Genomic DNA, 25792 nt, shown 5'->3' with positions numbered 1-25792 from the left:
CACATGGGCACAAATCCTCAGTTACACCACAGCTTTGGCTTGGTATTTTCTGCCCTGATGACTCAAGAGGATATCAGAGCTATTGCTCAGCTGGCACAAAAGATGTCCTGTCATCTCCCCTGGAACTGTTATTTATTTTCCCACCTGCATATCTACAGAGTTTGTTCCATGAAAAATTTGTTTTGTCCTCAAGTTTGTTTGGGAAATAAGTAGCAAAGAAGATGGGGTGAAAAAGATACATTAAAGAAAAGGCAGAATTGATAAGAAGTAGAAATTAACTGGAAGGGAATTATAGAGCAGATTCCCTAAGGTTTCTAGACTATGGAGCTAAACCTGAGATGTGGTCACAGGAAAAAAAGCAGATACCACATGAGAAGACAGAGTCTAGGTTTGCAGAAACCTAGAAGGAGCCATTTGATGGGTACTTCACCTTTTCACCTTGGAGACAGTTTATTTCTCTAAGAAACAAAGGGGATTCTCAAAATGGGCTGATTCCAGGGGATCTTCTTTTCTTTTATGGTACCAGAGACTGAACTCAGGTGCCTTGCACATCCTAGCCAAATTTTCTACCACTGAGCTATATCCCCAGTCCCCCAGGGAATCTTAATAGTATTTGGAGAAGAGAAAAGAAGGGGATGAGTTTTGAGGTCCCATAATTTGTGAAGTAGCAATGTAATATAGAGATAAATAAGTGTTTTTTGTTTTGTTTTGTTTTAATTTTGTGGCCCTGAGAAGTCTTTAAAATAATTCAATGAGCTATGAATCTCTGAAGATGGGGGGATATATAAGGGACTCTATTCCCCTAAAATTATCATAGAATTATTATTATTATTTTTGGGTGGTATTAGAAATTGATCCCAGAGGCACTTTGCCAGTGAGCTATATCTCCAGCCCTTTTTATTTTTTATTTCAAACAGGGTCTTGCTAAGTTGCTAAGACTGGCTTCAAATTTGTGATCCTTCTGCCTCAGCCTCCTGAGCAGCTGGGATTAAGGATGTGTGCCACCATACCTGGTAGGACCACAGAAATCTTTTATTCATAATAATAATTCCAGTCTATGGTTTTCTGTAATTACAACTTATCTGGTAAATAAATCTTTAATTTAACTACATACCTGCAATGACTACTTTCTTGTTACAATGGTAGTTACAGAGATCATATGGATTGAAAAGCCTGAAGTATCTACTATCTAAAGTCTGGCCCTTTATAGGAAAGTTTCCCGACCCTTGATTTAAAGGAAAAAAACAAGGGGTGGGGCTGTAGCTCAGTGGTAAAGCACCTGCCTTGCATGTGTGAGGTCCTGGTTCAATCCTCAGCACCACATAAAAATAAATAAAAATACTGTGTGTTAATCTACAACTAAAAAAATGTTAAAAAAAAAAAAAAAAAAAAAAAGGAATAAAACAAGATGTAGAGGGGCTGGGGATGTAGCTCAGTGATAAGGCATTTGCCTAGCATGTGTGAGGTCACAGGACTCAGGCCCCAGAGCATTGCAAACAACAAGAAAACAAAGGCTGGGGATGTAGCTCCTGGGGAGAGTGCTTGCCCAGCAAGGACAAGGTCCCAGGTTCAATTTCCAGTACAGAAAAAAAAAGGAAGGGCTTATTTTTAAAAACAAAACAAGCCAGGCATGGTAGCACACACCTGTAATCCCAGCAACTCAGGAGGCTGAGGGCAGGAGGATTTCAAGTTCAAGGCCAGCTTCAACAATTTAGCAAAACCCTGTCTCAAAAAATAAAAAAAGGTTTGGGGATGCTACACAGTAGTTAAGTGCCTGGCTTTCTACCTAATTTGATACCTGCGTTCAAAAAAAAAAAAAAAAAAAAAGAAAGAAAGAAAAGGAAACAATACAAAACAATGTGTGGAGAGTCCTGCCAGGATAGACATCTCGTTTCTATGAAGAAGAGGGCATCCTCAATCGGAAGATGGCTGTCTCTGAAGGTACTACAGCACAGAGCAGTGGTTACAGTCTGAAGACAGACTGACAGTCTGGGGCCAGACCCCAGTCCTGCAATTTAATAGCTGTGGAATATATCATTTTCTCACCTGTAAAATGGGGGTAGTAACAGCACCTACTTCATAAAGTTTCTGTGATAAATACATTGATAAGTGCAAAGCACTTAGTACAGTGCTGGACATATTATAAGCATTTCAAACAGGGTAGCTGTTATTATTTTTTTCTCTCTCACTGCATAAAGATAGTAAACTTCCTATTCTGGAGGCATAAAAGCCAAGTCTGGTCTGAATGAATACAAAAGATAAGAAGTTAAATTATGACTGGTATGGTTTGTTCCAACTTGGAGCAAAGACTCCAGGACTCTAATATTCTAAAATTTTATGGTGGAAATACTATGATTTTATGATTCTTTATAGAGTTAACAGGACAACACTGCTGGTTACTTTACTTCATGCTCCTAGAGAATGTGCTCTGGAATTTTTATCTTCACCAGGAAAGGTTCCGCAACCCCTCTATGCCACAAGGACAACCAGATTACAAAGTGCAGGGACTCTCCCTTTGAGGAAAAGGCTCTCAGAGACTGCAGTAGAATCTGCTTTCCACATCTAAGAACAACCTTTTCTGAGAATGTTTCCCTTTCTTCATGTTATGAAATGAGACACATACTCAGAATACAAACAAGTAACCAAAACATCCTTGGCAACCAAAGAGATGCTGATCTAGAAGGCCCTGCTTGTCTGTCTAGACAGTTTGGGATGGGAGAAGCAGAGCCGCAGAGCTAGAAGAGGTCTTAGAGATCTCCCAGACCGACATAAACATTTCACAGGTGAGAGAATAAATAGATACTAAAAAAGAATGACTGCTCATGGGAACACTTTCTCTAACCACAGTGGTAATCAAGGTTACCATTTGTGTCAGGAAGATATGAGGCTACAGAAGCTACCCAGGGTCCTTAGCCTAGGCTCCTTCAGAGAGTTCTGCTCACTTCTCTCAGGGAATGTACTCATTTGGACTGGATAATTTCAGAGGGTCTTTCTGAAGATGATGATATTCTGAGTTTCTGAGTATCTCAGTAGGACTTTTATGAGAACATTACTACAGAGGACTTTCTACAACAGACTGGTGGTCCTTGGGGAATAATGAAAATTCCTGTTGTTGTAGTCTGGGTTACAGTATCACAAAAGTCAGGGTTTCTTAGTTTGTGAATCTAAGTAAAAGAAGTTGTTGGGGCTGGGCCCAGTGGCACACACCTGTAATCCCAGGGGCTCAGGAGGCTGAGGTAAGAGAATTGGGAGTTCAAAGCCAGCCTCAGGAAAGGTGAGGCGCTAAGCAACTCAGTGAAATGCTGTCTCTAAATAAAACACAAAATAGGGCTGGGGATGTGGTTCAGTGGTCCAGTGCCTCTGAGTTCAATCCTTGGTACCATGAAAAAAAAAAAAAAAGTTACTGGGCTTCTTGCAAAAAAAAAAAAAAATGGTTTTTACCCAAGTGAACTTAGGCTCACTGATGGCCTGGCAATCCTGAAAGAAATTCTGAATCTGAAGGTCATAATATTAGGACTTCGATATGCTGTGCTTTAAGGACATTAGAGGCTTGCAATCAACCTTCTCCCTTTCAGAGGAAGAATCTAGAGCCTGAAAGGACAGCAATTTCAATTTCCCCCAAATTGCATAACAAATTAATGAAAGCTGTGTCCAGAGTTCAGGGCTTGAGTTCTTGTCTTGGACAGAGCTCTTTCTGAGTTAAAGGTTTCTCCAGTTCAATTTTGGGCATTTAGTATATTGGTCTTTGTATCCTAATTTCACTAAGGGCAAAATCATAAGAGGAATTTGATCATTAGAAGTCCCAGCTTTGTCTTATAAAAGAAGCTTTATGATATCTATTGTTTGTCTCAGGTTCCTAACCATAATTTTAGGCTCCATCAAACAGGATAATAAAGAGAGTGTGTATGTTAGCAAGGTAAAACTTTTCCAGCCCTCTCTTCAGTCCTTCTTCACTGCTATAAATCTTTCAGTTGTAGAAGCCCTACCACTTTCAAAGGTATTGGTCCTCACATCACAGGTGCCTTTTAGACTAATAGGTTTATTGATCAGTGGGTTTATACGTCTGGACAAAACAAAGCTCTATGTCTGAGTCTTGTCTTGACCTCTGACTCTCCTTGTTGGTAGCTAAACTGAGCACTGAACAAGTAGGAGGGAGACCTATTTACAAACAGGCTTAGCAAGTGCTGGTGAAACCAAACTGAATTTGTCAAAGCACCCTGAATTTTCTATGGCACTAGAAGCAACAAAATGTGGCAATTAGTGGGTCAGTCAATCCCAACTCCATTAAAGAGTTACACAGGTTTAAACATTACTTATTTACAAGACAGGGATAGATTTCGGTCCTTCCCAGGGACTATGACAGCCTGTCTGGGAGGGGACATGGTTACTGGACATTTTAATGGAGTTTCAGGAAGCCTCCAGATAGTACAAGGCAAGGCCTTCTGATACTTGGACTGCCTAACTGTGGAAAGGGCTGCCTCTGGAAGAAAATAGATTGCTGATCCTGAAGATATGAGCAAAGGCTTGATGGCAACTACTGGTGAGAGCTGCTGGAGAGGAGGTCCCTGTGGTGGGGAGGATATTGATACAGAGCTGCAACGTGAGAGAATCAGGAGTCTACTGGTTATTGGGAATGTTTAGGATGAACCAATTCAGGGGCCTCATTTAAAAGACCAAAGTCCAAAGCATGGACATGAATTATCTAAGGCTACTCAGAACCAAGTCTAGAATCAATTTGGGACTTCTACTCCAGGCCTCTTCTTACTGCACTACAGTAGGTATGCCTTCATGTATTTATCTATGTATGTGCAGCTGTATGAGAGAATAGTTTTAAGCCAATTAACATACATAGTTTTATATACGTTCTTTCAATTCTACCTGAGATATGTGGAAAAACTCTCCATAGCTGGTATCTCTCTCTTAAAGGGTAAAATTAACCTCATGAAAAGAGTTAGGAATAAAATCTTAACCCTGGGTGATATCTCTTTCCAGTTTTGCTGCTTATTAGTTGGGCAGCACTGGGCATATTACCTTTTTGAGCCTCAATTTTCAAACTAGGATGAAAAATCCACCTAAATGACTTTTTTTTTTTTTTTGAGAGAGAGAGAGAGAGAGAGAGAGAGAGAGAGAGAGAGAGAATATTTTTAATATTTATTTTTTAGTTTTCGGTGGATACAACATTTTTATTTTATTTTTATGTGGTGCTAAGGATTGAACCCAGCGCCCCGCGCATACCAGGCGAGTGCGCTACCGCTTGAGCCACATCCCCAGCCCCCTAAATGACTTTTAAGACCACAGTGTTGGCTAAATGAGAGGGTGCTGGGCAAAGTGGCCCACCTGTAATCCCAGTGACTCAGGAGGTTGATGTAGGAGGACAGCAAGTTTAAGGCTACCCTCAGCAATTTAGCAAGGCCTTAAGCAACTCAGTGAGGTCTTATTTTAAAAAAAATAAAAATAAAAAGGGCTAGAGATGTAGCTCAGTGGTAGGTACCCCTGGGTTCAATGCCTAGTATTGCCAAAAAATAAAAATAAATAAATAAGAGGATGATTATGAAAGCACATTATCCAAAAGACAAGCTATACTCTGTAAGCTGATATTGACATTTAGGGGCAAATGATAAGAAGAAGTGACATTGGAGGTTTTAAAGAAGAGAAAATACAATGAATTCTTCTAATCTACTTACTTGGTAGACTAGCAATTCACTGTAACATCACACTAAAGGCTTATAACCCCTGCTGGCATAACTCCAAGGCTAAGTCCTCACCATATCCAAAGTCAGCCATTCATCTAAAAGCTCCCATGAAGCACCAAGTTCTTCCTTATATAGAATCAAAATGCCACTCAGTAATTTCTAATCACTGGGTCTCATTTCCTCAGTGGAACCACTGTGTGAAAAATCAGAAATATAGGGACTGGGGATGTGGCTCAGTGGTAGAGTGCTCACCTATCATGTGCAGGGCATTGAGTTCGATCCTCAGCACCACATAAAAAAAATAAAATAAAATAAAGGTATTGTGTCTAACTAAAACAAAAAAAATATTTAAAAAAATCAGAAATATAGAGATGATAGCACTAGTTACCCTACTGAGCCTCTAGATTATCATGACCAATCTGACAAGGCCGGCTGGCTTTTGTCAATATATGTACTTTATTCCCATAGTATAGCTTCCACAAGAGCAATGTTCCTCAAAGGGGGTGGGGTGGGGTGGCATTTACTAAGTTTGGAGACATTTTTGGTTGTCATATAGTGCTTTGCTCCTGGCATCTAGGTGTAGAGACCAGGAATGCTGCTAAACATCCTGCAATGTTCAGGACAGTCCCCAACAACAAAGAATTATCTGGCCCAGAAGTCAATAGTGCTGTAGTTAAGAAATCCTGCCTAAGGGGAAATCCCTCTCTGTCCAAACACACACAGGTCTTCAAAATGTGCCTTCTGTTCTTTCCCCTGAAATGTAGTAATAGTCTTTTCCTAATCCAATTGCTCAGCCAGAAGGAGAGTACTCCTTTTCCCTCCCTCACTGTTGTGTGTCTTCCTAAAGCAGGGTGCATGATCAATGAGATCTTTATTGAATGAGGAAGGCCAACTTTTTGCATGGATAGGAGAACCTTTTAAAGTAGTATTTATATAATAAAGATCATTTTAAAAAATCCCCTTTCCTTTCTTTCTAAGAAACAAATCAGTCCCAACCAAGGGGAACAAGGAAAGGAGGAGACAGGCTGTATTTACTGAAAGCCGCAGAGGATGCTTGGTAAGTTCGGTTCTCCGTCCCGGTGTCCACTGGGAGGTGGAAGGTGCCTTCAGTGCCACAGGAAGACGAGTTCTGTGGCCAGGCCTGTTTCATCAGCAGAGTGGCTTAAGGGAAGACACAAGAATGGCATTAGGCAGAAATAAGAAGTGGGCACCACCAATCACAGACACAAAGCAAGGATTTTGTGCTGGACAGAAACATATAACCCAAAGGGCCTGTTCAGACACACAGAATGATTCAGCCTTTCTGAGATGGGTTAGTGGGGTGGGAGCAGTGCTGAAGTGAGCTTCCAGATGGTTGAAAACTGAGGAAATCTGCACTTACACTAAGAGCATCAGGGTTTTATAAGTACTACTAAAACCATGAACATGTCCATGAATACTGCTTCCTTCTACCTGACCTTCTGGCATAAGGCTCTGGTATATTCCTCAGCTACTTTATAATGTGGATCAAGTTGGGAACCTTTGTGTACTAGGCTATATCAACTCAGCCCCCCTCCTTTTTGTCTGAAATTTCCTCAGGAGGTGTATTTAATAAGTTGTGGAAAAACTTTATTCTTACTGGAATACCATGTCCCCTAAATGGACTGAGATGTAGCCATGCAAGCTTAAAAGGCACAGGGCCCTGTGGGTGTGTTCCTAGTTATCCAGTGGGGCACTCCTTGCTAACTCATCCTGGACACCCATCCAAGGTCAGATGAACAAACCTCTGCATATCCCTGAATTATATCCTGCTGAGGTGCTACTGGGTGTCCCACCTGAGACAGCTCATAAATTAGAAATGATCCTTTAGGCCATCCCAAAAGTAAATGCCAACTTGGGGTAGGTGTGAAATAGAGATGAGGCCCAGTTTGAGGTCTGTAAAGACTTCCTTGGCTAACTCAAAGCAAGCTTGAAAGATGATCCTTTATATGTTCTAGAAGTGGGACTGACTCAAAAAACTTACCTTCATGGTACCCAGAGGGGAAGGAGAGAGGAAATAGGCCTCCAAAGGGTAGAAATGCCCAACTTTTTACTATACTTTCAAACACTAGAGAAGAAACATCCTTTACCCAAATTTCTATTCCATTCAAATAAGGTCTTGGGAGTCTTTGATATGGAATTTTTAAAAGCATATTAGCAGGAGATGGGGTTGTACTGACAACAGTCAAATATAATTGAAACATTTTCACAAGGGGCTAAGGTAAGTCAGTGTAGTCTGAGAAGAAAGTATGCCTATATATGCTCTAATTTCACCAGAATATTCTACCTTCAGAGAGATTTCATATCTTCCTCTGACTGTCTGGATAATAACAAATGTCTCTGTTCCTTCAATCACAGAACTGCTAAGGTTAGAAAAGGTCAGGGACTCTACTGTTCTTACTAAACTAAGGCTAGGAGTGCAGCTGTTATATGCTGACTCTGCTTGCATTAATGGCCCGCAATATATACAGCAGATGCTGAAGAATGAGAAGGAAATCATGGGCAGGAAAGTGACACTAAAAGGAGAATTCTGGCAAAGAGAAATGGAGGCCTAGCGGAACTCCCAAGTATAGTTCAGGGCCTCTTCTGGATATCCAGACATGGCTCTGCATATACTACAGGAGGAGAGAAGTCCATTTAAAGCAATCATCTTGGGTTCTTTATGGGGGCAGAGGGCTGGTATGAAGGGGATTAACAAAGGATCCAATTAGTGTTGAAAAGCTTATGAAAATGTCTCCAAATTTAGAACTTGATACTCCATGTGGCTGGAAAGCTGAGGCCACCCAACACAACTACCTGAAAGGTTAAACATGTAAGTTCTGAGGAGTCAGAAAGAATAAGCCCATGCCCATAAGAACCTCATGGGACTCCACCAGTGAGGAGGAGCATTGAATTTGGTTGTATAAATTTGGAGAAATTAGAGGTCCTGATTCATTCCAATTTTTTCCTCTAAGTGGCACATACTTATAATTTGCATCATTAGCCAAAAGTCTGACATTAGCCTGAAGGGCTGTGTGACAAAGTAAATCAAAATTAGCCAAAGAGTACTGAGGTCTAACTGCGCTCAGCACTGAGGGGAGCACCACCGTGGACAGGAACACAACGTGGGTCACGGTCACTGCACACAAGGTACTTACAATCTAGCTGGGGATGCAACATAGCCACACGCTAACCAGGGAGTGAACAAGACAGCATGATACCCAGTAAAACAATGTTGCAGATTAATCAGGAAAAAAGCAAATGGGATTATGCCTTTGATTGTCTTCCCTAAGTGAACCCTTAGCTAAACTATACATTTTCCTGAATAAAGGGGCATTTTCTTCTGGTTTCATTAAAGAAAACAAACATTATTTTCTATGCCTCCTCTGTATATTTGAATACTAAATAATTGAATAAATGTGAAAACTTAAAACCAAATATCAACTTGACCTCCTCATTAGTTAGATAATCCTGTTCTTCTAAGTACAATTCTAACGGCACCCGTTCTTTTGGTGGTGCTGATCAAAGCTTAGTTGTGGAATGAAAACAAACCCAACTAAAGCTTTTTAGAAGTACAGTGGTGGAAGAGGCTGCTCTAATAGGAGGGCATATTCTTGGGTGCCAGAAAGAAACCACTTCCTAGAAATGTTTTATATTTTGAACTGTGCGATTGCTATATTTATATGTGTGTATATATATGTATATGTGTGTGTGTGTATTACAGTGTGTGTATGTGTATTACATGTGAAAAATGTTGTTAAGCTGTATACTTAAGATCAGTGTACTATAGTATATGTGCCATCCTTCAAGTCAAAAAGACAGAACAAAAGAGAGAACCATTGGCAGTGAAGGCCATGGCCAGTCACAGCAGGCTGCCCACATCCAGGTGCTGGGTTGTTCACTTCCCTGGATATGGGACCTTCACACCCTCTGACACTTGAACAATCTGTTAAGCACACTTACAAAGAGGAGAGGCAGCAAGGGACCATCATCCTGAACAATGTATTGAGTCAGGAAATTTGCATTCTTCTATCCTGGGCTCTGCCACTTATTAGCTATGGGATCTTGGGCAAGTCACTTAATTTTTTGGTTATCTCAAAATGGCAATAACTACCATTCACTGATTGCTTCATAGTATTGACATGAGGGTAAAAAATAAAGTGTCACCCAGTTTAAGTTCTGGTAGCTATCTATTCTTCCATCTCCATACTGGTAAAGGGCTTTAATTCAAGCTCTCAGCATCTCTCACCTGAATTGCTCCAACTGCTTCCTCACTGTTCTGTTTGTTTTTAAATCTGTCCCCTCCAATCATTAAGCTACAGCTACAGTGACCTATCTAAGACACAATCAGAAAACCCTCTTTCTTAAGAATATTCCCTAGTTCTCTACTGCATATAGGCTGGTCTGAAGTCCTTATTGCATTCAAGGCCCCATGATCTAGTTCGATGATCTCGCTAGTCTCTCAGTCTCCAGTCTATACTACAGTACACCCACTGATTATCATTCCCAGAATATGCAGAGGAGCTACACATATCTGTGGTTTCGTCCATATTGCTAGTTCTTCTGGCATGTCTCTTCTCACATTCCACCTGGTAAACTTAGACTAATTCATCAATCATGAGCTGAAGACGCACATGTACTACAAAGTCTTTTCTTCTCTCCACCCAGTGACCACAGCTTCTGCATGCACTCCATGTAGTTGACCACCCTCACCATTCCTGTGATTCTTAGAAGTTCCTGTACTTGGCTGGCTTATCTGTCTCCCCAATAATTTGCACACTCCTTGAGAATTGGAGAGCTTGTCTTACTGGTCTTTGTATCTTCAAAGGGCCACTTAGGGCCTGCCACAGAATATTTTGTTAAGTGTTCTATCCATACTACTCATGCATCCTCATTTCAGATGCTTTAAGTGGAAGGGTGAAGAAGTCTGAGACCTTCTCTAACTTTTTATGGAAACCTCTGTCCAAGTTCATATATTCTGGGGCAACCGAGAGAGAGAGAGAGAGAGAGAGAGAGAGAGAAATAGGTCTGTGGCTTGCAAAATTGAAATAATAAAATTGTAAAAGGATGGGATGTTAGCATTAAAGATATGAAAATATCCATGTGGAATAAAACTTTATCTATAGCCTAGAAACATTAGCAAGTTGCCCAAGATCACACAGCCCACAATAGTGGCAAGAAATTTCACAGCTCATCTTCTGAAAGATGTGCAACACAAAAAATTAATTTCTGACAACTAGATGATCAGGTTTAAAAGTTGAGAAAGTGTGCAGAGATTTTACAAAAACATTGTCCTCAGCAGCCCAGCTGAGGGTGGTTAAAGTGGCAAGTCCTTCCCATGGTCCCTTCCTGTCTATGACAAAAAGGACCTAGTCAAGTTACACTGCTAGGACCCTCACAGGTGCCCAGAAGTTCCCGTGGTGCCTTGGGCCTGGAGTCCACACTGCCCCAGAACTCAGCTTTTGATCCCTCAACTCATTGGCACACTAGGCTCCCACCTTTCACCATCCCGGAAAATGCCCCAATAATGAGCCCAGAGCTCAAGATCTGAGCTAAGGGAACAGATTGTATTTAAAGTCACCAAGTCTTCAAACATGTCAGACTGCTGATAGAGATAGGAAATCTGATCCTGGGGCAGACTGGTGTTTTAGCATAATCCAGGGACTCCTTCAAAGAGGCTGCCACAAAGCCAACAGAAAAGCCACATATAGACCCTGGAATTTTGGTTCATTTGTTTGAATTCAGCAGCCAGGTTAGGGTGAGAGACGCCTTTTAGTGCCATGATCCTTCATTGCTGCCCTAGGGAAATGGTTCATGTGTGTCTCCAACCCATGATTTTGCACCATCAGACATGTTCCTGCATGCTTTAGGAACTGCTGCTGAGCCACCTGGGGGGAGCCCAAGCCTAGGGGATGGGATTTAGGGAAGAAAGGAGAGGGGTTCTACCATTGTTACAAGATAACACATTCATAGGCCGTAATACAGATGAGGAAAAATAGCTCTCCTACCATAAGCTGAATGCAGGAACTGAAACTCTGTTGGATAGAAATGTTAGTTGAAATTACCACTAAGAATTTGTGCAAGTTTTACATATTGCAGTTACATATACATTCTTTGGCTTAAGATAGCAGTTTCCCCCAGGCCGCACAAAAATGGTGACTATATGGGGTGTGAAGTACCTCTACCCTGGAGAGGGTGACAGACTTGCCATCCAAGAAAGTTTAATCATTGCAGAGAAAAATCTCCCTGGATGCTATGGCATCTTCCATATAGCTGACCCAGAAGCTGCCTAGATGTGAACAAGACCAAGCTCTTGCTCTTTGTTCATTCATGATAAAAACATGTTTCAATCCTCCCAAGAACCAGAGAGGGTGAACATGTGATAGGTATTAGAGGAAGTGAAAGTTCAGGGACAATACCATCAGCATAGGACTCTTTAGAATTGTTTGTAAAATCCCAGAGAGCTAGGCCCAAGCCTCCAGGACAGTTGGTGCTATATAAGTCTGAATCCCAGCTCTGCTGCTTTTTTAACTGTATAAGTTTGCACAACTTATTTAACCTCTGAACAAAATTTGAGGCGAGCAGTTCCAACACACAGGACTAACATAAAAGGGAACATTTATAGCATGCCTTGCATAGTGCCTGGAAGGAGGCAGGTGTTCAGAAAACAATTCCTTCCCCCTACTATTCTTTAGGCTTGTCATATGCAAAATAGGAATAATATATTTGTACTTTATAGGCATTATGAAACCAGGTGAGATAATAGATAAAAAATACTTTTGTATACAGATTCTTGGAGGCGGTATTATATTTTTATTATACTAGTTACCCTGTTTACCCTCCCTTTTCATTTTCAAGTCAGATTACCATTAATATGATAAACTCTTTGCTCTGTGGATTCTGAAAACCTAGTCTTGGATAGCTTCTGCCTCCTGTGGGGCCAAATAGTTTTTAAATTAAGATTCTTGAAATCATAAAGAAATTGGAAAAAAGCTCCAAGTACCAACATTGCTTTCAGAACCAATCAAAGAACTTCCTTGCATTCTAGACAGATGATATCTTAGGTGCTAAAAATAGATCTGTCTAAAGCAACTTCTTGGTCTCCTTGAAGCAACCAAAAGATATTTAAACCTGAGAGCCTGGTTCCTTTGCAGACATCTGCTCCTGTGATGCAGGCACCTCTCTGCATCACAAATGGCTGGCTTTGGCAGGAAGCTGAGAGTAACCTACACTGTCCTCTCTGACCTTGAGCCAGCTCCTCCTTTTCAAGAACTTCCCCACTGCAATCAGGAAACCTATGAATACAGAGGCCAGCATCCCACAATATGAAGCAGACCCAGTTTGTGAGAGAGAGAGAGAGAGAGAGAGTGTGTGTGTGTGTGTGTGTGTGTGTGTGTGTGTAAAATTCAGAAGGCAAAGGTGTCTCCCCAAGGTCACACCAAAATCAGAAAAGAGTTAGTGGTACAGTCCAGGTTTTCCAACTTTCAGGATGCGGCTTTCTAATACAATGCAGTAGCATTACCCTTTCTTGTGTACTTTGTGGGTTTCTGAGCAAACGGTCTAGGTTACCTCCATTAGCTCCTGAAAATATGTTGACTTTTAAAACACAAAATTGGACTGGGCATGGTGGTGCACAGGAGGATCATGAGTTCAAAGCCAGCCTCAGTAACTTAGCAAGACCCTGTCTCTAAATAAAATATAAAAGGGGCTGGGATGTGGTTCAGTGGTTAAGCACTCCTGGGTTCAATTCCCAGTACTAAACACCAAACAAACAAAAAGCCATAAAATGGGAAAATCATGTTAGGTGATGATTTTATTATTTTATTTTATTTTTTACCAGCAGTTTTCCAATCTCTCCATTTTTGTTTTAGTTCATTTTTTTCTTTGACAGTCTCAATTTCCTCCTTTCTGCACCACCTTTCCTCTCTACCCTGGTTATTCCAGTTTAACACTTCAATTTCTCTCTGCCAACTGCCTCAACAATAAAGTAGTGGTTTAGAGTGAGTTCACGTAGCCATGTGACATGATACTGGGCTGTGGAACTTTGAGCTAGTTACTCAACTTCTCTCAGTTTTAGTTTTTCCATTTAGAAAATGGGAGTAACAATAGTACTCACCTCAAAGTTCTGATGTGTTATAAAACAAGTTAACATCTGTAAAGAGCTTAAAATAGTCTCTGACACAAAGGAACCCTTCAATAAATAATAGCTATTTATTCCTTGTCTTTCCTCTTTCTTGCCAAACAATCTTATAATCTTTCACCAGAAGTGCTGAAAAGAGCCCACTGCTGGGAATTAGAGCCTGGACCAATTCCTTGCCTCCACCTCACTCAGCCTCCAGTGTTACCCTGCTCTGTGCTATCGTTTAGTAGTTTCCATTCCTACTGTTTCATGTGAGGCTCTTACACTTTGACATTTATTTTTCCTCTATCCCTCATCACCTCTGTGTCAGCAAATCAAGGCCATTAAATCAGAAGTCTCCACTTTCCACTGGGCAATTGATTCTAAACACATCCCCTGTGACTTTTCCTATGATCTGAAAGGAAGAACTGCCCTCCTGTGTGAGGTATCCCACTTCCCCCTGCCACTCAATTCCCCCAAACTAGGAAGAGAACTGAATTCTCGATTTCCCACCCCCAATGCAGCCTCTGTGCAGGCCTAGCTGTGTGGCACTGCTTCTCCCGCATATCTGACTTGTCCCCTCCACTTGCTCCTCCAATCAGTGCTTAATCATGCCTATACTCCCAAAACTTTCTCAACCCCAAGCACCCTTTATAGTCAATGCCATTTTATTTGGCTTTCCCTGGTAGCCAAGCTTCTCGTAAGCATGGCCTCCACCTGCTTAATCTACTTCTCTCCTTCCTGGTTCACCGTAGTCTGGTTTCCAGTCTTACCACCTACCTGACTGCTGCCAGTGAGGTCATTGGTGGCCTCCTGACTATCAAGACAATCAATATTCCTCATTCCTACCTCAGCTTCTGCTACAACTTGTTTCACTTTGCTTTAGACTAGTTTACAAAGCCGACTCACAGATCTCATGAAGATTTAAATCACTTACCTATTGTGATAGATTTAATAACCAAAGCTACCATAGTTTTTAAAGATAAAACTTACCAAATTTCATTATTTTTTTCAGAGAGAATTTCTGCAGCTTTTATTGTTGCTCTGCCTCCTATTATAGATTTTTTGGGAAATATATTTTATTGATTAAAAGAAAACAGAAAATCAATGCTGAGATGTAGATTTTGGTCCATGTATCACCACTTCCCTTATAAGCTCTTAAGGCAGTGACAGCAGCTTCTTCAAGTTTGAATTACCTACAGTGTCTTCCTGACTGCCTCAGGCATAATAGGGCCAAAATGAATATCTGTGTAATGTCACATTTATGTAAGCACTTTAGGGGTTATCATTAGTCATATGCATAAAATAGCTCTTGTTTGCAGAAAAAAAAAAGAGGGTCCTATCTGATAACTTCATGATGTGTGTGTGTGTGTGTGTGTGTGAGAGAGAGATGAGGTCGGGGGTATGGTAAGGATATGATTCCAGGGCTCAAACAGAGATCTTCAAATATAGCCCACATTCATTTCTGCTTTAAATATCCCAGAAGAATGGGAATGAGGGGACTGGGGATGCAGCTCAGCGCTACAGAGCTTGTATGAGGTCCTGGTTCAATTCCTAATACCATATACACATACACACAAAGGGGAATGACAGTAGAAAGAATACTGGTTTAGTACAAAAAAGCATGGGACTGAGAGACAGGAAATCTGCCAAGGGTTCTAGTTCATAAGTTGTTGCTGATTCATTGGATAATGTGGAACTAAACACTGTTTCTGGGTTTCTGTGGTCAAGAGAAGAGGCTTAACTGGAGAAACCTCTGGAATCTTTTCAAGCTTTTAAATTCCATAATAATATCACTAAACAAGAAAATGGGATGTTAGGATATTCAAGGCCTTTCCAAATCACCTTTTCACATCTTTAGTTAAGATTCATCACCACCTCCCACCCTGGCCCATGCTTCAACTATTCCTATTCACTTCTAAGTCTCTAATAGTGTCATGTTCCCACATTTCCATGTCTTTACCAAGCTTGCTCTGCCTGGACTGCCCAGTCCTCCTTTGTGTGATTAAAAGTACTCCTCCTAGGGCTGGGGATGTGGCTCAGTGGTATAGTACTTTCCTAGAATGCATGAGGCTCTGTGTCCAATCCCCAGCAGTTGGGAGTGGGGGAGACTTTCTATTTCTCCCTCAAGTCTCTATTCTTCTATACTCTTACCCCCAGGTAGACTGTGGTTCCCTCTTCTCTTTTAATATGTATTCCTTTTATAATATTTACTGTATTGTACTGCAATGAATTTGTCTACATGTTAGGCTCCAAAATGGACTATAAGCTACTTCAGGGAAAGATATCATGTTTTAATTTTTCTATCCCAGTATGGAGGACAGTCAACGAATAAATACTTGCTGAATAAATGAAGAAGAGTTTCCATAAAACAACTTAAACCCTGAGGTAAGTAGTTACATTTGAATCTCAGAGAGGTGAGGTAACTGCCCAAGGCTTTAATGAATGAGTTGGGTAATCTGGATTTTAACCCAGGATTTTCTAACCACAGAACCTATACATTCTCCTGCTCTTTTTCTTACCCCAGTTCTAGCAATCTAAAGGGCTTCATGCATGCTAGGCAAGTGCTCTACCACTGAGCCACACCCCCAGTCCTTTTATTTTTTATTTTGAGAAAGGGTCTTGATAATTGTCTAGGCTGGCCTCAAACTTGCAATCCTCCTACCTCAGCCGCCTGAGTAGTTAGGACACCATGCCCAATTTTCCTGCTCTTGAGTGTTTAAGTATTGGCTGAGCAAGGGGTTACGATCAGTGTAAGATCTCTGCAATGCATCTGCCCAAATTAGAATAAACCCTTTTAATATTTTCATATCCACTTTAACCTCTATCCAAGAAGTATTGGACATTTATTGTTTTTGAAAAACAAGTAGCTTTTCTAAGCTTGAAAACCACTTTTTTACCCTCTGATGGCAAGTCTCTTACTCTCTTCCAAATCTATACCCCGGTATTTGGCTCTGTGTGTGTGTGTGTGTGTGTGTGTGTGTGTGTACATGTTCATGTGTTTCCCAGCGACAGCCTCAGGGGAAACTGAGCAAAGAATGGATTTGGATCTTGCTTGGGAGAGTAGAAAGGGTTCTGTAAGAAGGATGCATGTCTCATACATTCTAATACAGGAGAAATAAGCCAAGCTTAAGACCCAAGGAGAATGAGGAAGATTTTACTTCCAACCCCCACCCTGAGGCTGATCTGCCTCAGTTCCCAGAAGGTATGGACTCCCACAGATTCAAACCAGGATAGGCTGAGCCCAGAGCAATTAAGGACAGGGAAAGGCCAGCAAGTGGGTTTGTTTTCCCACACCTCCCACCCCATTCACCACTGATGCCCCCACTCTGTTTACCTGGAGCATAACTGGGGCTATTGGTTGGGTACAGGCTGGGATTGTAGGCAGGGGCCGCTGCCGGGTAGGCTGTAGGGTAACCTACATAAAGACAAGAAAAGTCTTACTTAGGCAAGGAAAACAACAACACTAACAACAAAGAAGACTTCTAAGGAAACAAATTCAAGTTACAGGCTTAGCTTTCATTTTCTTCACAGGCCATTTCACAGAGCTTTCAGACTCTCAAGAGAAAAGTCATTAATACCATAACTCCAATAAATGCAGATTTTTGGGCCCACTTTTAAAAAGCAATACATAAAATATGGCTGCATTTTCACTGTAAAAAAAGTAGAAAAAAATTAAAAGAGCTTATGATAAAACGTGTATGCTTACTTTCACTTTCTGCCACAAAACTGCTCTGAGAGGTAACCACATTAACAGTTGGGCATCTATTTTTTTCTAGATAGCTTTCTATGGATTTTATACACATATATTCAGTGGTGTACTGGCAAGTATTTAACAATTGGCTTGAAGATGTTAGGAGTGGGGTGCTTTTCTAGCATATGCCAATTGCCATGATGTAAATTATCTCACTGTGGCCAATTTCAAGCTACCAATATCACTTAAATGAGTAGTTGGGAAGAAATGCTCACAGTCAGCACTCAAGATCATGTACACCAATGCCAGCTCATCATAGCATATCATATACAGTTCTGTTTTTTATTTTTTTTAAAAAAACTTCCATTGTGGCAAAGTAAATATAAAATTTGGAATTTTAACCATTTACATGTACAATTCAGTGACATTAATTACATTCACAATGTTGTGCAACTATCATCAGTATCATCCCACATAAAACCTCTGTGTCTGTTAATAATAATTTCCCACTCCCCACAACCCCTACCCTGGTAATCTCTAATTCACTTCCTATCTCTACAATTTCTCCCCATCCTCACCAATGCTTTTTTTTTTTTTAATTATAGCTTTTACAGTTAGTGTGAAGTGGTATCTCATAATTTTGATTTATATTTCCCTAATAATTAATGATGTTGAACACCTTTTTATGTGCTTGTTGGCCATGTATACATCTTCCCTTTTTTTAACCAGGGATTGAACCCAGGGGTCCTCAACCACTGAGCCACATTCCCAGCCCTTTTTATTTTGAGACAGGGTCTCACTAAATTGCTGAGGCTGAACTGAGCTTCTGATCCTCCTGCCTCAGCTTCCTGAGCTGCTGGGATTACAGGTGTATGCCACTGGGCCTGGCTTGTATATCTTCTCTGGAGAAATGTCTACCCAAATCATTTGCCCATTTTTGTAACTGGGTCATCTTTTTGCTGTCACACAATGTAGGAGTTCTTTATATATTCTGAATATTGAGCCATTACCAAATAAATAATTTGCAAATATTTTCTCCAACTCTGTGGGTTTTCACTTGATAATCCTTTCAATGCAATTTTTAAAGTCCAATTATCTACTTCCTTTTTTGCTACTTGTGCTTTTGTATCATATCCAAGAATCTATTGCTAAAACCAAGGCCATGAAGATGTTGGTTTTCTTCTAAGAGTTTTATAATTTGGGGGCTTTTGAGTTAATTTTTGTGTATGGTATGAGGTAGAGGTATATATAGTTTTATAACTATTTCATTTAAACATAAACATTTCCCACATAATCACATATTATTCAAAAACTTTATTTTTAATATCTTTATACTATTCCATTACACAGATATATCAAATCACTTAACCATTACCCTGCTTTTAGATGTTTAGGTTGTTTGAAAATTTTCATTTTTATTATAGCTAACAACATCAAGTAAACTAAATAAACCTTTGGCTGCAACTCTATTTCTTTAAAAATTAGGTCTAGAAGCAAATTAAATGTCCTTATCTATCAACAGACATATTAAATGAATATTGTAGCCACTACAGAGAGTTTCCAAGAATCATCTTATGAAATCTCTTCATAGAAGCCAGGCACAGTGGTGCACGCCTATAATCCCAGAGGCTCAGGAACTAAGGCAAGAGGATGGAGAGTTCAAAGCCCATCTCAGCAGTTCAGTGAGGCCCTAAGTAACTCAGTGAAACCTGTTTTCTAAATAAAAAATAAAAAGGGCTGGGGATGCAACTCAGTGTTTAGGTTAAATCAGCCCTTAGGTTAAATCCCTAGTACCCTCCCATACAAGAAACCCGAATCTCTTCATAGGTAGGGCTCAGTGCTAAGAGCCCTTACCTAGAATTAGAGAAGCTCTAACTTCCATCTCATACCGCAAAACAAGTAATCTCTTCATAAGTCTCCAAATCCAAGTAATGATAAGATGGAAATATTAGTTATCACATTTGTTCAGTACATATTGTATAGATGTACTAAAATATCACATATACCTCATAAATATGTACAATTATTATGTGTTAATTAAAAAAGAATTTTAAATGCTTAATGAAATGTAAATGTTAACTAATCTGATATGATCTTTGCATACTGATATGTGTTTAAATTATCACATTGTATCCCTAAATTTGTACAATTAAAATAATAATAATAAATTAAAGCTAATCTTAAGCTTAGAAAAATATTAGTACTAGAAGTGAGATTCCTAAGGCTATTTTTATAATTCATCCATTGAACAAATATTTGATTATCAATTCTGTACCAGACACTGGTTTAGGGAACAAAACTAAGACCTCTGCCCTTGTGGAACTTATAGTCTAAGCAGGGGAAAGAAGGCAATGGATAAATAGGAAATATAAACAAAATTTGGGGGATTTCTAAGTACTGGTGTTTTAATAATGTATCTTTGTTAATATGCTGGTCCTTAAACCCTTTCCAACTCCAAAGAGAATTCATTTCTGAATTCATCTTCAATCATTTTCTGATTTTCGAATTTAGATAATCAATGTGTCACTTCATTAGCAACTGCTATGGGAGAAAAAAAAAGGGAGGATGAAAAAACACCAGAATTGCCACTGTCTAGGTTGAGAGCACTGCAATATTAAATAGGATAATCAGGGTAAGACACTGAGAAGGTAAGATTTCCACAAATTTGAGGGAAATGATATGGTTAATCAAACAAAAAGCCGAAGCATTCCAGACAAAGAAAACAATCAATGCAAAGGGCTGAAGTTGGGGAGCATAAGGGACACAGCAGAAGAACAAATAAGGGATACAGTAGTAGTAGCAGAGGGAGTAAGAAAGATAAAGAGCTATTCAGTTCATGTATGGCCTTACAGGCTACTATAAGGACTACAACTTTTATTCTAAGTGAAATGAGAATCTGTCACAGGGTTTTGAATAGAATAACATGATCTGACTTATGTGAAAAGGGTCACTCTGATGGTTGTGCTGAAAAGAGAGTACAAGGGGGCAAGGACAGAGAAGCATGGAGACCAGCAGGGAGCTACTGCAAACTCCTGGCACTAGATGGTGGGGCTCAGACCAGGACAGCGGCAGTGCAGCTGATGAGAAGTGACAGGCTAAGTCTTCAAATACTTTGCTGCACTGCTTTCTAGAAAAACTATCAATTTGAACTTACACTAGCAGTGTAAAAGTGCCTGTCTCACTACTTACTCCCTGCAGTTTTTAAATGCTCTTTGGTATTTTGACTGACAATGAAAAGCTGGTTTTAAAAGTCAAAGATTAAATCCCTAAATCCCTAAAAGCTTCTTTGGGATTTGTAAATATTGGAGCTTTAATAATATATCTTTGTTAATATGCTGTTCCCTAAATCTTTTCCAACTCCAAAGAAAATGCACTTCTGAATTCATCTTTGATCATTTCTGATTTTGGAACTGAAGTAACCAACTTGTCATTTAATTAGCAATCAGGAGGTATGTCACTCTGCAGAAGAAAGTCAGGGTCTAAGCTGGAAAGCTAAGTGATCAGTCTTATGGATGGAATCTATACTCAGCTTCAAGTGAGAGACTGCAGCGTGGGTAATCACTGTTCTGTCACCTCATATGCTATTTACTTCAGGGGCAATTATAGGATCTTCCTTAAATGTTTCCAAGTAGAATTATTTTTAATTCACATAGAATGGCAGCACTGTAGGGGGTTTTATTTTGTTGACTCTTCTTCATTTTATGGGTAACGTTCATAGGCCCAGAAAAGGGAAGGGACTTTTAGGATCACAGACTGCTGTGGTTAGAAGGCACCTTAAAATCCCTTTAGCCCAATCTTGTATTAGGAGGAATTAGTGCTTCCATTACAATAACCTCAATGAAATCATTTATCCCAAACTTACGTCTTTACTAACAGTAAAGGCCTTCCTTTCCTAAGATCCCCTACTCCACTGTGAGACCACTCTGTCCAAAAATGCCTTCTCATACTGCACTAAAGTCTGACTACCTGTAGCTTCTACTTTTTAGAACAGAAAAATTTGAAGATACATAGTTGCCTTAACACATTGTACTTCACACTATAATTATTACACTGTACACTTCAAAGCCTTGTTTTCATTCCCCTCTCCCCAAACTGTAAGCTCCTTAAAGGCACAGCTATGCCTCATTTGCTTGTATACAATACCTCTTGGTCAGTCCCCCTTCCCACTTCCCACTCAGCTCACCAACTCACCACTCCTCTCAGCCTGGACAGTAAGCTCCAAGCTTCTCAAATGCTGGGTGGCTGACAGCCTGCGTGGCCAGCAGGGAATATCCTTTCCCTACTATCAACTTTGTCCAAAAAGGAAATCACAGATAAATTGGGTTCCTTCCCTACTCTTTTCTGGTTTTCATTTTGTTTATTTCATTTCCTTGTCTCAACTGATATTTTTCATCCTGCTTCTTCTACTGATGATGATATCTGCATCTTTAATGCCAAGCACAGATAAGGCAAAGAATAGGTATAGGTACTCAATGAAGAGATTATCAAGGGGTTGTTTTCTGCAATGATGAGTGGCTGTGTGTGTGTGTGTGTGTGTGTGTGTGTGTGCTGGGGATTGAACTCAGGGCCTCATGCATGGTAGGTGTGAGAAAGTCCAGTGGTCCATTTTCAGAATACAATATTTAGCCTTATATGTAAAATTAGGACATAAGAAAGGAAAGGCAGCTGGAGGGGAAATAGAGCAGAATGGAAAGTTTCAAGCAGTTAACTCACAACAGCACCACAGTCAATGACTGTGACAGATCCAAAATCCATGTACCTAAACAGCCCCTTGACAAAACAGGAGGTGGGAAAAGGAGTCTGTCTGACCCACAGAGATAGAGATCTGTTAAGAAATAATAACTTAGGCCAGGAGTGGTGGTATACATCTGAAATCCCAGCGGCTGGGGAGTCTGGGACAGGAGGATTGTGGGTTCAAAGCCGCCTCAGCAACAGCGAGGTGCTAAGCAACTCAGAGAGACCTTATCTCTAAATAAAATATAAAATAAGGCTGGGGATGTGGCTCAGTGGTTGAGTACACCTGAGTTTAATCCTGGTACCCACCTCTCAAAAATAAAAAGAAATAATAACTTAGGTAAAAAAGTAAGAGCTTGTATATGTGCCAAAAGGTACTCAATCCAAGAAAACTTTCTCCCCACAAGAGAACAAAGGGAGATGGGAACAGCTAAGGTATAAATTTATTCTTTAAATAACACAATAGAAGACAGTAAAACCTAGGCAACTTTTGAGAAGACTGTGTACCTCACAATACTCAGCCAATGAGGAATGGGTGTGTGTGTGGGGGGGCGGTAGGACTGTCAGGAGCTACCCTGGATGCACACACCTTTAAGTCCTGATACCCAGGGGCACTGAACAATTGTTGCCCTCAGCAGTAACTTGGGTGTTACCCCCAGCTGGATAACAAGGTGTGGCTCCAGGAGTAGGCATCACCAGCTGGAATTGAGTTACACTTACCTGTTCCTTAGTAATCCTACCCTTTTGCCCTTTTTGGGAGAGAATATTCCATGGAACCTCCCCTTGTGTGTCTCCCATATAAGAATAAAGAATTCCAGTGCTCATTCTCTTTCCACGGACCCTTAAGGTCAGAGAGCCATCACGGATTTTGAAAAGGTACTTCTGTGTGTTTGCATGCTTTGTCTTTTTTTTTTTTAAGAGAGAGAATGTTTTTAATATTTATTTCTTAGTTTTTGGTGGACACAAACATCTTTATTTTTATTTTTTATGTGGTGCTGAGGATCGAACCCAGCGCCCCGCGCATGCCAGGTAAGCGCGCTACCGCTTGAGCCACATCCCCAGCCCCTCTTTGTCTTTTTTTTTAAGTTATTGGAATAGTCAGATTTTGTGAACCCAGCATTAGATCGCCAGCTAGGATAGATGGCAATAAAGGACCTTGCACACTAGGGGATAAAATGCTAATCGTAACCATTCTGGGTATGCCTGCTCAACCAGACACCTGATTTTTCCATCAAAGCCTGTTTTTTTTTGTTGTTGTTGTTATTGTTGTTTTGTTTTGTTTTTAGTTTTGTTTTTTTTCCCCCTGTACCTTCTGTTTCTGAGCCCCTTGTTTGGGTTTGGGCAGATGAGCATGTTTCTCACACTAGGCAAGCATTCTATCACTGAGCTACGTACCCAGCCCTTTTTTCTCCATGAGTTTTGTGAAGGTTTTTGTTTTTTGTTTTGTGATGCTGGAAACTGAACACAGGGCCTTATGCATGCTAGACAAGCACTCTAGCTCTGAGCTATAACCCTAGCCTGAGTGGTTTAAAAACAAATGAAACAAATTCAACAGGGTCTCTGGCTTTGAGATGGTCACCAACTGATGAGGGAGAAAGATAAGAGGATAGAAAGTTGTGGGAGGGGGCAGAGATAAGTGGACAGTTAGAATATAGTCTAAAATGTGCCATGACAAGGATAGACTGGTCAGAGAAGAGACTTTCATTAATCACCATTATTTAGATCTATTGTTTGTTAGGAATTATCCTGGGCAAAGTGTCCCTGGATGTAAATTAAAAAGAGAAAGAAGGGCATTCCAGATGAAAGTAGCATTTTGAGGGCTGGGGATGTGGCTCAAGCGGTAGCGTGCTCGCCTGGCATGCGTGCGTCCCGGGTTCGATCCTCAGCACCACATACAAACAAAGATGTTGTGTCCGCCGAAAACTAAAAAAAATAAATATTAAAAAAAAAAAATTCTCTCTCTCTCTCTCCCTCCCTCCCTCTCTCACTCTATCTTTAAAAAAAAAAAAAGAAAGTAGCATTTTGAGGTCATCCACCACTGGCTTTACTTATGCCCTCCTTGGCTCTGAGAGGTAGAACTGATGTTTTAACCAAACCCCTTGTCTTCAAGGACTTAAACTTAAAATTTTGCCTTCTTGTGACCATGTCTCCTTTTTTTTTTTATATATATATATATTTTTTAAATTTTAATGTTTATTTTTTAGTTTTCGGTGGACACACATCTTTGTTTGTATGTAGTGCTGAGGATCGAACCCGGGCCGCACGCATGCCAGGTGAGCGCGCTACCGCTTGAGCCACATCCCCAGCCCCCATGTCTCCTTTTATGGTAGTTGCCCTAACCTTCTTTTCTGACTTCATCTGTCCACTAATTATACTTGGCTTTTTATGTTGCTATACTTCTTGCCTGAACTTCTGATTCATATAGTATCTAACTGCCTTCTTGACATCTCTTCTTGGATGCTTGCTAGATATGAAGGCTTTGCAGTACAGCAGGATTGCAAGTTCAAAGCCAGCCTCAGCAATGGTGAGGTGCTAAGCAACTCAGTGAGACCTTGTCTCTAAATAAAACACAAAAGATGGCTGGGGATTTGGCTCAGTGTTGAGAGCCCCTGATTCAATCCCGGTACCAAAAAAAAAGAGTGGCCCCTGATAGCTGGAAGTGTATGTCAGTAGTTGAGCACTTGCCTAATACAAATGAGCTCAGGAAAGGGAAGGGCAGGGCAGGGAAAGAAAGGGAAAAGAAGGGCAGGAGGGAGAAAATTTTTAAAATGAGTGGAGCTGAGTGCAATGGCACATACCCATAATCCCAGTGGCTTGGGAGGCTGAGGCAGGAGGATCACAGAGTCAAAGCCAGCCTCAGCAGCTTAGTAAGGCCCTAAGCAACTTAGCAAGACCCAGTCTCAAAATAAAAAATCAAACGGGCTAGGGATGTGGCTTAATGGTTAAGCACTTCTGAGCTCAATCCCTCATACAAAAAATGAATGAATGAATAAATGTATGAATGAATAAATAAAAACTGTGTGTGGGCTCTAGATCCAGACTGCCTAGGTTTGAATTCCAACAATAACATTAATTAACCTCTCTGTGCTTTAGTTTTCCCATCTGTAAAATGAGGCTAATAATTTTAAATATCTACAGAAAAACTAAAATGCCTAGGAATAAATTTAACCAAGACAGTAAATGACCTCTACAATAAGAGTTACAAAATAGTGATGAAAGAAACAGAAAGGCAAAAATAAAGAGACCTCCCAAGTTCATGAATCGGAAGAATTAATTAATATTGTTAAAATGTTCAGAATTGATTAATATTGTTAAAATGTCAAAGTGATTTACAGAGTTAATGTAATCTCCATTAAATACCAGTGTCATTCTTCAAAGAAATGGAAAACTGCATTCTAGAATTCACATGGAACTATAAAAGACCCCAAACAGCTATAGCAATCTTGAGTAAAAAGAACAAAGCTGGAAACAACATGATACTGGCTCCTAAGACCTACTACGAGGCTATAGTAACAAAACAACATGGTACTAGCATAAAAATAGACACCTAGTAGC

General features: G+C 40.3%; 1 protein-coding gene across 8 annotated transcripts in view; it reads right to left on the bottom strand.

Moving 5' to 3' along the window:
• The window catches only part of Fam168a (family with sequence similarity 168 member A), a 123406-nt gene that overhangs the window by 10561 nt on the left and 87053 nt on the right, over window positions 1-25792 (bottom strand). For 3 of the 8 annotated variants that reach the window (XM_048788094.1, XM_048788097.1, XM_048788098.1), the window contains 3 exons: window positions 17147-17227; window positions 11699-11725; window positions 6729-6854 (listed from right to left, as the gene is read on the bottom strand). In XM_048788094.1, the coding sequence (XP_048644051.1) occupies window positions 6729-6854; window positions 11699-11725; window positions 17147-17227 (234 nt within the window). The remainder of the gene's footprint in view (window positions 1-6728; window positions 6855-11698; window positions 11726-17146; window positions 17228-25792) is intronic. The other 5 variants (XM_048788093.1, XM_015477452.2, XM_048788099.1 and 2 more) reach the window with 3 other exon arrangements.

Source organism: Marmota marmota, unplaced genomic scaffold, assembly GCF_001458135.2.
Source record: "Marmota marmota marmota unplaced genomic scaffold, marMar, whole genome shotgun sequence".
Classification (NCBI taxonomy): Eukaryota; Metazoa; Chordata; class Mammalia; order Rodentia; family Sciuridae; genus Marmota; species Marmota marmota.
The sequence above is the reverse complement of the archived record's forward strand: the minus strand, read 5'-3'. Positions and strand labels throughout refer to the sequence as shown.